General features: G+C 41.4%; 1 protein-coding gene across 4 annotated transcripts in view; it reads left to right on the top strand.

Moving 5' to 3' along the window:
* The window catches only part of LOC126354409 (solute carrier family 22 member 7-like), a 237948-nt gene that overhangs the window by 106347 nt on the left and 114420 nt on the right, over positions 1-17181 (top strand). For 3 of the 4 annotated variants that reach the window (XM_050004024.1, XM_050004025.1, XM_050004026.1), the window contains one exon: positions 9816-10055. In XM_050004024.1, the coding sequence (XP_049859981.1) occupies positions 9816-10055 (240 nt within the window). The remainder of the gene's footprint in view (positions 1-9815; positions 10056-17181) is intronic. The other variant, XM_050004027.1, reaches the window with a different exon arrangement.

Genomic DNA, 17181 nt, shown 5'->3' with positions numbered 1-17181 from the left:
AATCAGAAGTTCTGCGACGACGTAATCATTAGACCAGGAACACAAAGTCATCTTGGTCTGACTTTGGGAAGTACAGGCGTCGGAAAAAAATATGGAAACTCAGTGAGAAATGTGTGCTTCATCATAAATGCAGATGCTACTCAAGCTTGCGGGCTGCGCTGTCGCATCTGAACACAACGGCACCTGTGTTATGTCCTCAATACACTACTGGCCATTAAAATTGCTACACCACGAAGATGACGTGCTACAGACGCGAAATTTAACCTACAGGAAGAAGATGCCGTGATATGCAAATTATTAGCTATTCAGAGCATTCACACAAGGTTGGCGCCGGTGGCGACACCTACAACGTGCTGACATGAGGAAAGTTTCCAGCCGATTTCTCATACACAAACAGCAGTTGACCGGCGTTGCCTGGTGAAACGTTGTTGTGATGCCTCGTGTAAGAAGGAGAAATGCGTACCATCACGTTTCCGACTTTGATAAAGGTCGGATTTTAGCCTATCGCGATTGCGGTTTATCGTATGGAGACATTGCTGCTCACGTTGGTCGAGATCCAATGACTGTTAGCAGAATATGGTATCGGTGGATTCAGGAGGGTAATACGGAACACCGTGTTGGATCACAACGGCCTCGTATCACTAGCAGTCGAGATAACAGGCATCTTATCCGCATGGCTGTAACGGATCTTACAGCCACGTCTCGATCCCTGAGTCAACAGATGGTGACGTTTACGAGACAACAACCATCCGAACGAACAGTTCGACGACGTTTGCAGTGGCATGGACTATAAGCTCGGAGACCATGGCTGAGGTTACCCTTGACGCTGCATCACAGCCAGGAGCGCCTGCGATGGTGTACTCAACGACGAACCAGGGTGCACGAATGGCAAAACGTCATTTTTTCGGATGAATCCAGGTTCTGTTTACAGCATCATGATGGTCGCATCCGTGTTTCGCGACATCGCGGTGAACTCACATTGGAAGCGTATATTCGGTGTTCCCATACTGGCGGATCACCCGGCGTGATGGTATGGGGTGCCATTGGTTACACATCTCGTCACCTCTTGTTCGCACTGACTGCACTTTGAACAGTGGACGTTACATTTCAGATGTGTTACGACCTGTGGCTCTACCCTTCATTCGATCCCTGCGAAACCCTACATTTCAGCAGGATAATGCACGACCGCATGTTGTAGGTCCTGTATGGGCCTTTCTGGATACAGAATATGTTCGACTACTGTCCTGGCCAGCACATTCCCCAGATCTCTCACCAATTGAAAACGTCTGGTCAATGGTGGCCGAGCAACTGGCTCGTCACAGTACGTCAGTCACTACTCTTGATGAACTGTGGTATCGTGCTAAAACTGCTTGGGCAACTGTAATGTACACGCCATCCAAGCTCTGTTTGACTCAATGCCCAAGTGTATCAAGGCTGTTATTACGACCAGTGGTGGTTGATCTGGGTACTGATTTCTTAGGATCTATGCACCCAAATTGCTTGAAAATGTAATCATATGTCATTTCTAGTATAATAGATTTGTGTAATGAATACCCGTTTATCATTTGCATTTCTTCTTGGTGTAGCAATTTTAATGTCCAGTAATGTATGTTGAGTGCCTGTGGTTGTCAGAACAATGATCTCTGTAGTTGTGTGCTTTATATACGAGCTAAGAGAATTCGAACACGGGCAAACTGTAAGGACTCTTATGGTGGATGCTTCCGTAACCAACGGAGTCGAAGTGTTTGGTGTATCAAGAGGCACCATACCGAAGATTTACACTATATAAAGGCAAAGTGGCAGAAACATTTGCCAAGTCACAGCGCAGACGCAATTGTGTGCGTGACAGGCGTTGGCTGGTTGGTTGGTTTGGGGAGAAGGGACCAAACAGCGAGATCATCAATCCCATCGGGTTAAGGTAGGACGGGGAAGGAAGTCGGTCGTGCTCTTTCAAATGAACAGTCCCTGAAGCGGCTTAGGGAAATCGCGGAAAACCTAAATCAGAATGGCCGGATGCGGGTTTGAACACTCGTCCTCCCGAATGCGAGTCCAGTGTTCTAACCACTGCACCACTCTCTCCGTGTGACATACGTTAATTGAAGAGAACGACCGCTGCAGAACTCACTGCAGGACTGAAAATAGCAGTCGCGAACGTTGCCAGCGCTTAAACAATACGCAGTAATCTCCATAAGCAGGAAATTGCAGGACGAACTGAAATTTCAAAACCCTTTATCAGTGATGCAAAAGCCCGTGAAAGGTAAACATCGTTTCAAAGCCACGAAACCTGGACTATGGAGCGATGGAAGAAAGTCATTTCGTCAGATGAGTCTTGTCCCACACAGTTACCTACTTCCGGTTGAGTTTATGTTCCAAGAGTAAACCACAGGTGTGTTCGGTGATGACTTAGGCAGCCATAAGAATGTATTCCATGGCCGCTGTGGTTGCTCTGAAAGATCGCATTACCGCGAACGATAACAGTATGTGAACATTTTAGATGATCAGGACCATTGAATGGTACAGTCGTTCACTAAAACCTCCGTTTGCAAGTCGTATCACTTCGAATAAAACACTCGACCTTTCGACAGCTGTCTCCACCATCGGCATCAGGAGTTCCAGTCACTGAATGCTATGAGTGGCACAGTGTTCTGCAGAACACCGTGTCAGTCCCAGGTGACAGATTTTTACTCTTGATGATGATGGAAGAGACAGCTATCGAAAGCTCGAGTGTTTTATTCGAAGTGGCGCGGCTTGTAAACCGGGAAGATTTTACTGAAGCACTCCACCCAGAAAGACTTTGCGGATCATGGTGCAATGTTTGTTCCTCAGTGGTGATGCCTTGTTCCAAGACGACAGGGCATCTGTTCAGAGAACTCTCGTTGTCCAGGAGCACGAGGATGAATTGTCGCATCTCCGTAGAGCACCAGTCACCAGATCTCAATATTATTGTGCCATTTTGGACTATTTTGGAAAGAGCTGTACGTGGTCGCTATCCACTTCCGTCGTCATTACCTTAGCTTGACAATATTTTGCGGGAAAAATAGTATACGATTCTCTCAAAAATCATACAGGACTTGTACTTAGCCTCTCCGAGATGACTGGAATCTGTTTTGAAAGTCAGCGGGTTTCATACATCCTATTAGGCATGTCAATGTGTTGTGTTTTTCGTGCTTCCACATTCTTTTCCAATCCCGTACATCGTCTTTATCACTTCCTCAGGGGTTTTTAACATTCCACAAAATCAGATGAAATGAGGTCAGAGTGTAACTATTCTTAGTGACGCGGCCGGACAGTTTAGATCGTTTGGACGTCGATGCCTGGATTCGTGGAGACTTTCTGGTGCCGGGTCGAATCCTCCCGGCGGATTAAGAAAGAGGTCCAGTGTGCCTTTCGGGTGTATGTTTGATTTTAGGCGGTTTCCCACACCACACTAGGTGAACACAGGGCTAGTGTCCAGATCCATCTCAGTTACGATTCGCAAACCTTTCGAAAACATTCACACACTTTCACATGGAATTACACTAGATACAGACAGTTGAGGTACTCAGATTTCTTCACAGAGGGGATTAGAGAGTGACAGGATGGGAGTATGGATAACCTCTACCACTAACGTTAACGAATACTAATTAAAATGTCGGCCCTATAAAGGCAGGGAATAAGGTAAGGAAAAAGAAGGGGTGTACTCATTGTCATTTTCCTAGATGCCAGCAAGTGAGTTAACCAGTTAAATAGCTCCTAGAAGTTCGGAGGAACTCTTGCAGGTTGACGTTGAGCACCCAAAAAGTGTCTTCGAACTGAATTTTATTTGCAGGACGTTGCACAGATACTGGTACGTGATAAAAAAAGATGAGGGTGATATTTTTAACAGCATTGCTATCTTACGTGGGAACTCTTTCCTCGAAGATAGGACAGATTCTTGCGAAAGACAGTATGAAAATCCTAATTCGTCCTCCCACGACAACTACCCTACAACGTTCTATGAAGGATGATCTGTTGCTAGCAAGAGTATGTGTCCCAGATTTCTAAAGGGAGCTGTGGCATATTCACATACAGGAAAATCGACACCAACTGTTTGTGAGCGTTGTATCGAACATCAACGGCACGTATATTGGCTACAATCAAACATTTATCTGGGTAGGAACATTGCACAGATATGTGCTACTCTAACTTTTTCTGGGATATATCAGTGATCTTTCATCAGTAACATTATCATATGCCAAGTTTTTTTGTTTCCAGGAGATACAAACATTGCAATAACTAGCAAATCAAGTATAGTCCTAGAAAAACAGTTAATGAAATTTTCATCCTAACCAATTGTTTGTAACTACACTTTTAAAAAACACACAACATGCCATTCAGAAATTGTAAGGGGTTTCTCACCAGTAAGTGCGTAAAATATGACGAAACACATACAGAAGTTAGTCTGTGTTGCATTCTTGGGATTACAGCTTCATAATAAATTCAAGATAAGAGAGGAAAAGAGAGACCAAGAGAAAGGTGGATTTACTCAACAAAGACGAGTTTATGAAAAATCTGGTCTGGAACAAAACAGTAGTAGAAGAAGGATTATGAAACGACAGAGGACAGTGGAGAATCAACTTTAATGTCCCAGTCTCGTGTGATTCTGGATAAAGGAGAAACGAAGACGACGACGACGAATAAATTCAGCTGGTAGGAGCACATCACAGAAATGTTGAAGCGCCTATTTGCAATGCTAATACCGTCAAACCTAAGTGATATAAAAATGTCAAAGCTAGCAAACTATGCGCACTTTCATTCCACAACGTCGTACGAAATTTTTTTTTTTATTTATTTACAACATGCCCCAAACAATATTCTACATGCCCAGGTACAGTGTGTGTGTGTGTGTGTGTGTGTGTGTGTGTGTGTTGTATGCTGATGATAATAAGAGAACGGAGAGGGTGAGAGTCGGTACCGGCACACAGCCTAATCCTCGTGAACAACATCAAGGGGCCCGCCAAGCTCAGTCTCCCTATCCGATGGACGGATCACCGTCAACAGTGATCGGCGAGGTTTGATATCCAAACGAAGACATTCGCGCAAAGTCTGATGATCAGGACCTTTACTCCACCGCCTCTCCTCCCCTTGCCGACCAAATACTGCAGCGAAAATTTTCCCACCACCAGGATTGGAACCAGCTTACCGCTTGGTCGGGTGCCACTGCATAAGCCTGAGTTAGCGATTTCGGCCACCGAGATGGATTTCAGGCGACGGCGTTTTTTGGGGTAACACATCGAGCCAAGCAAAAGATTATGGGACTAAAAATGTGTATTAAAAATTATGTGTGACGAGAATCCAAGAACATCCTGCAGAGGCCTGTTTAGGAAACTAGAGACATTAACTACTACTTCCCAATTATTTATTCCTTAATGAAATTTGTCATTAATGGGATTACAATTCATGGGCTCTGTACTACAAATATGAATTATCTTCACAAAGATGTAAATTCACTTACTTTGGTCCAAAAAGGTGTCCATTATTCAGGAACGCACATTTTAAATATCTTTCTCTGTACTACAAATATGAATTATCTTCACAAAGATTTAAATTCACTTACTTTGGTCCAAAAAGGTGTCCATTATTCAGGAACGCACACTTTAAATAACTTGCTAGCACCCATACAAAGTTTAACTGCTAATAAAGTTCATTTAAAGAGGCGACTAAAGGATATGTTTGCGGTCAGCTCCTTCTGCTCCGCCCATGAAGTTCGTAGTAGAATCAACTGACGTGTGTATGTCACTAATAACATCAAATAACTCGACTGTTAATACAACATGCCTTTTGCACAAATTCAGTACAGTAATACGATCATTATAAATAAGTTACTTAAAGTGATTTTTATGTTTGATGGTGCACGGCTACACTATCCTAAGAAATATCATATGCACCTTTGCGTATTGAACATATACGTGTTTTATGATAAAATTTCTAATTACCTTTTAGATTAAAATATGTTTGATTGCTTTGCTCATTACACATCCATGACATCATTTCACTTAGGATCAGTGGAAGATACATCAGCATATTTATTTTTCATTGTAAATATTTATTTGTAAATGCGAAAATCTTAGGTTAGGCTTTGCCGTGCCTCTTATTGACATTTAATGAAACACTAATTTACTATTACCGGTCACTGTCTATATCTCCACGACGCGTTTCAGATATTTAAACCTCCATCAGCAGGTGAATTTTCATTTGTTAGTATGACATGTGTGTGTATGTGTGTGTGTGTGTGTTGTGTTACGATTTTTTGGAGGAACTTATTGCACTGTCTCCAGTGGTCACAGGTTCCTTTCATTATCGAAACACATTACAAGTATGCTGTCATATTTTGTAAACAAATATTTGTTAACTAAATCTGACATTATACATTTGATGTGTTACGACAGTGAAAAGAACCTGTGACCTCTGAAGACGGTGCCATAAGTTCCTCCAAAAACTTGTAGCACAACACAAACACACACACACACACACACACACACACACACACACACATACACAAACGTCATAATAACAAATGTAAATCGAGCTAATGATTGAGGTTTAAACCTTTGAAACAGGTCGTGAAGATGAATATTTATTGTGTATTCTTTTTTTTCTGATGTTTAGTGTTCTTGAGAACCTCATCACAACAGGTCTACTGGAACTAAACTTTCATATGATCTAATCTTAGCTCCCACATCATAGTTCTATGAGGCTGTATTTACGGAAGCAGTGCTTTAGCATAGCATGTAATAAATCGTGAAAGGTATCTGACACTTGCCACAAATAGACTACTAAGAAGTAGCCAAGTATTGCCATCACCGACACATAACGTCACAACTGGACTATTTTAGTCAATTCTTGACCCGTCATAACGAGTGTGTATCTACTCTGTATTCAGAGGGGAGAATCAGTCTGCACCAGTATCTTGTTGGGAAGCGATGTCAAAATGACCTGTCTTCAATAAAACTCGATGCGAGCATGGAACTCGATAGCAGTCAATAAAAGCTGCAGTGAAGATTTATCACAGACACATCACTTTGGTACAATTAGTTATAACTAAATTTACTTTTCTGCACTTTTCTCCACATAGATATAGGAAACTTTGTAATTCGGAAAGTAGTCGAATTAAATAGGGTGATGCTGCGGGAATTAGATTAGCAAATGAGACGCTTAAATTAGTGAGTTTTTCTATTTGGGGAGCAAAATAACTTATGATGGTCGAAGTAGAGAGGATATAAAATGTAGACTGGCAATGGCAAGGAAAGCGTTTCTGAAGAAGAGAAATTAGTTAACATCGAGTATAGATTTAAGTGTCAGGAGGTCGTTTCTGAAAGTATTTGTAGCCATGCATGGAAGTGAGACATGGACGATAAACAGTTTGGACAAGAAGAGAATAGAAGCTTTCGAAATGTAGTACTACAGAAGAATGCTGAACATTAGATGGGTTGATCACATAACTAATGGGGAGGTACTGAATAGAATTGGAGAGAAATTTGTGGCACAACTCGAGTAGAAGGAGGGATCGGTTGGTATGGCATATTCTGAGGCATCAAGGGATCACCAATTTAGTATTGGAGGGCAGCGTGGGGGTAACAATCGTAGAGGGAGACCAAGAGATGAATACACTAAGCAGATTCAGAAGGATGTAGGTTGCAGTAGGTACTGGGAGATGAAGAAGCCTGCACAGGATAGAGTAGCATGGAGAGCTGCATCAAACTAGTCTCTTGACTGAAGACCACAACGAAAAGGTAGGTTTAATAAAAATGAAGTGTTGTTGAAAAATATCACTTAAATAAGCTATATATACGACAAATATGGCTGATTTTTGACAACCACTTTTTCGGTTACTACAGTATTTGCTGTTGTGATCAGAGTAAGTATTTTTGAGAAATTTTGAACGTTAAACGAATTGATAAATCTCTTTGTAGGCTACGCTTACGTTATTTATTAAAGTTGCAACTACATATTTTCAATGCTTGTATTCTGATATGAAGTATAGTGTACTTAATACAGTAGTTTCTACCAAACGAACCAATAATTGTTGTTTCTTTCGTGTGTCCCTCCACACGTTTTCGAGCCACGATATCCCGTGATCGTCGGCCGGCATTGAGTCACAGCATTGTTCAATAAATCTAAGGGTAACTTAAAACAAGAACAATACTTGTACTGTAGGTTCTGTGTTACACTACAATTAGTACTTTTTGAAAGATCAAGTCTCAATATAGGTTTGCCTATAGCGCACATTGTTTACTTAGGGTGTTAGAATTTAATTGCAACCTTATTTCTACAATTTCTTGGTCCGTGATTTCTTGGGAATCGTCAGTGACAATGAATTTATCCATCTCTCTCGTATCCATGGACAGAGACAGGGAGCGACGGGCGGACGGGGTGGAGGAAGCAAATTATGACGTATATCCAGTTTCCATGGGTATTAGAAACGTGTGCTTTCTCTTTTCTTTCTGTTACATTTAATCAGACTAAGCCAAAGCACCGCGAGGTGGGAAGCTTGTTATTTATAAACCAAATCCCAAATTACAAACTCATCATGAGAACCCTCTTAATATTAGTATTTAAAATATAGTGAGTCTAGATGGGGGAGAGGGGGAAGAAAGAAGGGATTGTAATACATTCAATAAATAATGAATGAATTTGGAAGCCTCTGCTACTATGAGATGAAGAGTTTGGCACGGGGAAGAATTCATGTTGGGCCACATGAAACCAATCAAAAGACGGATGTTAAAAGTAACCTCCTGATTTGAAGTGTTACACCTGTCATTGTAAATAATAATGACTCAACACGGTACAGATTACGTTCCTGTTGCGGGTTGTTGAATAATATGTTGCGCTGGAAACGGGCAAGCTATGTCTGAGCTGATCTATGCAAAGTGATTCGGAACGAATGTATGGTGCTGTATGGTCTCAGGCATCATGGACTTTGCAGAAGAAGGAAAGAACAGAGCTTTCTGGCTATGACAAGGTCAGAGAAATCCTACAATGCATCCCTGGGGAGACAATTAGACGTGGTGTTATCAAAGGAACTATTCTCGTATTAGCTGTAAGCGATCTAGCGAAATCAAAGGAAATCTAAGTCTGGATTGCCGAACCCAGATACTTCTTAATGTGAGCACAATGCCTAAACCATCTCTCCAGTTTCTTCTGCTGCTCGCAATAGATTATTCTAGATGCTTCAAACTGCCCTCCTTGAAAAGCAGCCAATACAACAGAGAGTTGAAGCACGTGAAATCGAAACCTTGATTAAACACATTTAGTGAGAGAGGTTGGAGGAGGAGATGGGTAGAGAGATGGGGAGGAGAAAATAAAAAGAGAAAGGAAAGAAGAGATGGACGAAACAACGACATTGCTTATCAACATGTTCCAATAACTATGCGAGTTTCTTCCCCCTGACAGTTCGACAACTAAACCTGACAAATAGGTCAGAGATATCTTCACGACGCCTCTGGAAGCCACCTAATGGATGAAATATAGGCATTCATAAGAGCTACCCAGAATAACAGTGCACAGGAACTCATGAGAAGCGTGTTGTATTCTGTGCTGTAACGTTTACAGTATTAGTTTGTATGTATCGCCAAATATTAATTTGGTCTTCTAAGTTTTCTCTGTACATTTAATAATACATTTATTAAAAATCAAGTACTTCGTATTTTTCACTGATTTCTCAATAGTGTCACAATTTTCAGGATTATCAGTGACTGATACAGCCTGTAAGAAATTTGTAATTATCTTTGAGGTATTTTTCTAAGCTGTGTTTTCGCCTCTCCTAATCTGTGGCTTCTTTTTCGTTTGTGTAACAGGGAAGGCACGAGGTTCAGCAAGTGCATTATGTACAACGTGACTGGCGCAGGTGACTTCACCAACGCTTCAACTGTTCCGTGCCAGAAAGGCTGGGATTACGACGACACGTGGTACGCTCTGACAGCTGCGTCACAGATGAACTGGGTCTGTGATGAAAGTTACGTCGTCAGTAACGTCCTATTCTACGCACAAATTATCGGAGCCATACTGGGGTTATGCTTCGGATACATTGGCGACCTGTAAGAAAGTACTCACACTATAGTATATCTAAGGTAGCACAAAACTGTAGTATCACATACTACTATTTAATGCGAGAAATTCAATGGTTACTGACGGACATAAAGGACGTGCCAAAAACATTCGTCGAGAAATGGAATGAGAAGTTATGATTAAAATATGTTGCTACTCTAGTTCTTTTTCGACTGTAATATCAACGTTGTACAGTGCTACGCTCAAAATCTATCTTCACCTTATCCACAGGAGAGATTTTGCTTGAATGAGTGAGACAAATGATAATCTGATTGTTTGGTAAGGAATTAAATACTGAAGGAGTCTGTAATAACCTAACTATGAAACTGAATATTGTAATTTAACACAGTGTGTGGAACAAATTGAGGAATGACGTTGGAGGTCCCACACAACCTTCTTGACAGTTAAATATTCACCGATGTGTTGATAAGGAGTTCATGTTGAACTCAATTAAAATTTTGAAATCATCAAATATTTTAATTCTAAAGTCCTATGAGTAACTTAGATGACAAAGTCAAAACTTCAAAATGCTAAGACAATACGACGGTGTCAGAAAGCCACAAAGAGATTACCAAAAATGATCACGTCCAGCGAAGGCTACGTTCGTGAATCTAGAACCATGTAGTTGATGTTGTGGGCTTCAACCTGAAGACTAGTACGATGTAGATCTCCATGCTATTCTATTCTGTGCAAGCCTCTTCATCTCCGAATAACTACTGCAACCTACATCCTTCTGAATCTTCTTACAGTATTCATCTCTTGCTCTCTCTCCCTCCCTCTCTCTCTCTCTCTCTCTCTCTCTCTCTCTCTCTCTCTATGATTTTCAAGCCCCATACTTCACTCCAATACTGAACTAGTGAGCCTTTGATATCTCAGAATGTGTCCTATCAACCGATTTGTGCTACAAATTTCTTGTGTTCCCAAATGTATTCAATACCTTCTCATTAGTTACATGATATACCCATTTAATATTTAGCATTCTTTTGTAGCATCGCATCTCAAAACGCTCTACTGTCTACACTGTTTACCTTTCATATTGCAGTTCCAAACATGGATACATTCCAGAAAAATAAATTCAAAAAAGAGTTCCTAACGCTTAAATCTATATTCGATGTGAACAAATTCCTTTCCTTCATAAAGTTCTTTTGCTATCCTAATAGCAAAACTCATCTACTACAAGTGTCTCGTTTCCTAATCTCATTCCCTCAGCATTGCCTGGTTTAATTCGACTACATTTCGTTATCGTTGTATTGCGTTTGTAGATGTTCATCTTGTATCCTCCTTTCAAGAGAGTGTCTATTGCGTTGAACAGTTCGTGCAACAGTTCATGCTCTTCGACTCTTGTGTCTGCAATATGGTTTCTGTACAAGTTGTATGTAGCTACTCGCTTCCTACTTTACCCCTGACACCTTCACAATACCAAAGAGATCATTCTGGTCATCGCTGTCAAAGGCTTTCTCTAAATCTACAAATGCTACAAACGTAGGTTTACCTTTCCTTAATCTATCTTCTAAGATAAGTCGTACGCTTTCCTTTCGTTAATCGATCTTCTAAAATAAGTCTTAGGGTCGGTATTGCATCTCATGTTCTTACATTTCTCCGCAATCTAATCTGGCCTTACCCATGGTCGACTTCTATCAGTTTCTGCATTCGTCTGTAAAGAATTCATGTCAGCATTTTGCAACCATCACTTATTAAACTAGTAATTCAATAATTTTCACACCTGTCAGTATCTGCTTTCTTCTTGAAGTCTGAGGCTATTTGACTTATGCCGTACACCTTGCACACCAGATAGAAGAGTTTTTCCATGGTGCTCCGCTAAGTCAGTCAAGGCTCTCAGTACACAAAATTCATTTATAATGTTGTCTTGCGATTAGTGACAGATATTAAAAACAGTTGAACATAGCAAAAGCTAGACAGCTAAGGCGCATATTAATGAGTGATCGGTTTCAACAAGTGCTATGCAGAACCCAAGGACGCAAGAGGACAGTGGCACCCAGAACACAACACGGTTTATTATACACCGTGTATATTAGGTATCATCATATCAGGCACTCACCCAAATAGAACAGTGCGCTGCTCTGTGATTCGTTGCTACTGCCTGGTGCCAAAATTTACTGTTTGGTCCCAAAGGATCAATTTAAACAGGAAAAGTCTCTGCGACGATCATCCAACTCCAGCACCTGACCAAACTGGAGTAACTCCCGACACTATAGCTCACTTCCTTCTATGAAAAATAGTGAAAACAGTAAAAATCCAGTGCGATATGAGTAATGAGTTATGAAGTAAACGTCGTCGCCAGTCTATACGGTACTGAAGAGTAAAGAAGATCGATCCACAGTTGAAGGAACACAAAGATGCTGTCTTGAATGGTTCTACTACTGAGCAAATAAAGCAGCTTGGGCCTGCAGACCTAAAATGAATTGTGTTGTTATTGAGCTGTTGTATTAATGTCACGCACATCCCGAAACTCTGGGGAAAGCCAAGGTGGTAGCCCTAAAAAAACTAGGAAAAGAACCTACAAATCCTCAAAACTTCAGGCCTGTGTCACTTCTGTGCCAATTCTGCAAGACACTTGCAAGAACAGTTCTCGATAGAATTACTGGCACAACAGAGGCGCAAATCATTCAAGAACAAGAAGAAGTTATGCCTGGTAAATCATGTTATGGTGAAATACACAATCTCACCCAACACCTGTAGGATGAATTTGAACGAAAGCAGATAATTTACGTTGCTGATGCAGATCTCCTGGCTGCCTATAATACTATCAATCACCATCTGTTAATTAAATTTCATAATATGGTTAAGGACTTGCGAATGACAAAATTAGTGGAATGTCTCCCTCAAAATAGAAGTTTTAATGTGAGGCTACAGCTGCTGGAGAAGGCAAAAGAATGGTCTGCTCCAAGGCAATCTCCTGTCACCAGTTTGATACAACATCTATGTAACAGTTTATACAAGTCGTTGATACTATCGTGACCGCAAAATTAAAAAGACTAAAGAACGTGGAAGGGAGATTAATGCAGACACTCTATGACTAAGCCGTCTAGTACAGAGAAAATCACTGTATAACTCATGTGCTTGCTTTCCATCTTAGAAATAAAGACGCTCGTAGGTAATTGAAAGTGATGTGGCAGACCGATGAGTTGAACAATGGTGACTCGTCGGTATATTTGCGCAATCAGCTTGGAGAGAGTCCGACATTGCGGAGGCACAGTGAAAACGTTAGGGGTAAAGTATGTGCGAGGGATAATGTCATTCGAAAATTCACCAGCACGAAATGCGGAGCTTAGCCTCAAATTCTCAGAACATCGGCTTTCCCACTTTGTTTCTCTCCAGCAGAGTATGCAACCCTCCACACACCATAGTCTCGAATGGTAAAAAGTCGCGGCACCAAGAAGGAGTCGTGCGACATAACCGGAACTTGGTAGCCGTGTTTCTACAGCTGAAAGATGATGTCTATTCAGATTTTACGCCTGTCGCATAAGAGTGTCTTTAGTACCGCCACTACGAGAGTAAAGATCAGGTTTGCTTTAAGTACACGCTGTAATGATCATGAGCGTTAGAAACCGGTGAGATTGGAAGTTGTGTGTTGACGTTAGTCAAGAATGCCTTTATGGTGACAAAGACGTCATTAACAACACTTCACTTTAGTTGAACGAGGTCGTGTAATAGGGCTACGAGAAACTGGATGTTCCTTCTGCGATACTGCAGAAAGACTTATGGGGAATGTAGCAACCATAAATGATTGATGCTAGTAGCGATCATGAGAACGTACGGCCGTAAGAAGGCTGGGCCCCAGACGGCAACATAGAGCTACAGACAGGGAAGACTATCGTGTTCGCTGTCGTGACGCATCGCACTGCATCTGCAGCAGCCACTTGAGCACAAGTTGGCACCCCAGTGACACAACTAACTCTTACAAACCGGTTACTTCAAGAAGAGCTCCGAGACAGACGCACTGCAACGTGCATTCGCCATTTGAGATTTCAGTGGTGTCAAGCGAGAACTCACTGGAGGACAGGGGGTAGGTCTGTTGTGTTTTCTGATGAAAGCTGGTTCCTCGTCGAAGCCAGTGTTCGCCGTGTGTTGGGTTGAAGGAAACCAGGTGCGAGGCTACAACCAACCTGTCTGCGCACTAGAAACCGGCCGGGGTGACCGAGCGGTTATAAGCGCGCAGTCCGGAACCGTGCGACCGCTACGGTCGCAGGTTCGAATCCTCCCTCGGGCATGGATGTGTGTAGTGTCCTTAGGTTAGTTAGGTTTAAGTAGTTCTAAGTTCTAGGGGTCTGATGACCACAGCAGTTGAGTCCCATAGTGCTCAGAGCTATTTGAACCATTTGAACCTGTGCACTGGACGTACGCCTGGAGCTATGTTCTGGGATGGGATTTCGTGTGACGGCAGGAGTGCTCTAGTGTCTGTTCCACGATCTGTGACTGCAAATTTGTACGTCAGTCCAGTGATTCAACCTGTTGCGCTGCCATTCATGAACAGCTTTCCAGGGGGTGTTTTTCAACAGGATAAGGCTCGTCCAGATACGTCGTTGTAACCCAACATGCTCTACAGAGTATCGACGAATTGCCATGGCCTACTCCATCATCAGACGATCATCGGACGGCACTCTAGCGTCATTCAAAAACAGAATTAACCGTCCCTGTGTTGATCAAGTATATAACACTTTTAATTCCATCCCACAGGTATTCGATACCTACACAATACAATGCATGGACATTTGTATGCTTCCCTTCATCATTCTGGGGATTACACCTGTTATGTACTAGCATTTCACATTTTCATTAGCTCGGCTCATGCGTACATTAACCTATGATCTTGCAATGGTAGTCATCTAAATATGTTCCCGAAATTTCATTACTCTATACTAATATTTCTTTGGTGCTACGATTTTTTTATGTCGGTGTATGCCGTGGCAGTTAATGAGACAGTGTGCGTAGCACCTGGCTGCCCGCGTGAAATACGTCGAGAAAAGTTATGGCAAAACTGTATTAGACGCATATAAAGCCTAAAGAATAACTGGCTGCATGGAATCTATCGTTTCTGACATGGAGGCCGCTTAAGCGCTGAAGAACTGGCATCACACAGCGCGATAACATACAGAAAAAAATGGATATGTGAAGAGTGAAACTCATTGGAGTGTGGTGCAATACAACATCATCAACATCTAATGATATGCACAAAAATAGGCAAAACTTGCACAGTGATAGACCTTATCATAGCAAATGAAAAAGCTATCCACGTGGCTGAGTACTGGACACGTGCAGTACAGTTTCTGACATACACACGTAAAGTAAATAAGTAAATTATTTAACTTCCACAGAGCATGTGAGAGCTTCGTAAAAAACAGTTCTCTGAAACAGAAAGTTAGGTAAGATAAAATTGTTCTCATTTATCACTCTGGACGCACAAGATTCTAAAACATTACAATTTACGTAAGTGATGCTATGTTATCATCTTACTTTATCTCAGAGATCAGTGAACATTCGGTACACATAATGAGATTTTCACTCTGCAGTGGAGTGTGCGCTGATATGAAACTTCCTGGCAGATTGAAACTGTGTGCCGGACCGAGACTCGAACTCGGGACTTTTGCCTTTCGTGGGCAAGTGCTCTACCAAGTGAGCTACCCAAGCACGACTCACGCCCCGTTCTCAAGGCTTTACTTCTGCCAGTACCTCGTCTCCTACCTTCCAAACTTTACAGAAGCTCTCCTGCGAACCTAGCAGAACTAGCTCTCCTGAAAGAAAGGATATTGCGGAGTCATGGCTTAGCCACAGCCTGGGGGACGTTTCCAGAATGAGGCTTTCACTCTGCAGCAGAGTGTGCGCTGATATGAAACTTCCTGGAAGGTTAAAACTGTCTGCCGGACTGAGACTCGAACTCGGGACCTTTGCCTTACGTGGGCAAGTGGTAGAGCACTTGATATAAAATGCTGTTTTCAGTTTTGTATTTATTTTTTATTAGTATATGCAAGTACAATCTTGTTCGACGGTCATACACTGAGCTGTTTGTACAGTAATTATTAAAGTTATTTTTGATTTCATGGTGCAGTTAACATCCCCAGTGTTTTGAACAGATCTTTACAATGTACTCTACTTCTGTTTTCGGTTATTATTCTTATGGCCCTTGTCTGCAGTTTGAAAACTGTGTTCATATTTTATTCATTTGTTCCATAGAAAACAATGCCACAGCTAAGGATTGAGTGTACATACGAACAGAATGTATCTAAAAGGCACTGGTTCTTCTACATTGATGACATGACTCAAAGAGGATAACATGCTCATGACATCCTGTTTGCAGTTACCTTTGTGTGTTCACACTACTTTAATTGACAATCAGCACTGATTTATAAATTCTGCATTTGTTATAACCTATGGAGATGCCATATAAATTTAATTTAACAATTTCATATTCCCTCAATAATCACAATGGATGGAATTTCCTTTCTTTCTGTTCAACGTCATCTTATTGCATAGTGGTCAATTGTAAAATTTTTTGAAGGTTTAATTTGCTTTCTCTGCAAGAAGTTCTCTTGTTTTCTAAGTGGCTATGATATTTTTATCATCAACCCAGAGAATTTTTTTATCATGACTAACGCTACTGGGAATGTCATTGACATGCAACAGAAATACTATTGGTCGTAAAACGCTACCCTGAGGAAGTCCTTTAGTAATGTGTTGCGTCTTTGATACACGGTTTACTAAAAATTTAGATTTCTTTCAGGTATGTGTTATCCCATACTCTTTATACACTAACTGCTTGTTGCGATCAGTATCAGTGAGTACGTACCCTCTTAGTTCTAACACTTCTGGATTATTTAGCAGAATCTTATGGTCAACAGTATCAAAACCCTTAACCAGATCTAAAAATATGCATGTGACACACTCATCTTTGTTGGGAATCCCATCGCTTTCGGAAACAAAACTATGATTTACTTAAAAGGTTGTATTTATTCAAGCAGTTCATTAATCTGTCTTTGAAAATTGATTCCATTAGTTCTGGGAGTGGTAACAGTGAAGAAATTGGCTGATAATCATCTATGTCTTCCCCACGGTCTTTCTTTAACAGAGGTAAAACTCTGCCTGTTTTTAATACTCTGG

The sequence above is a fragment of the Schistocerca gregaria genome, chromosome 3 (genome assembly GCF_023897955.1).
Source record: "Schistocerca gregaria isolate iqSchGreg1 chromosome 3, iqSchGreg1.2, whole genome shotgun sequence".
NCBI lineage: Eukaryota > Metazoa > Arthropoda > Insecta > Orthoptera > Acrididae > Schistocerca > Schistocerca gregaria.
The sequence above is the reverse complement of the archived record's forward strand: the minus strand, read 5'-3'. Positions and strand labels throughout refer to the sequence as shown.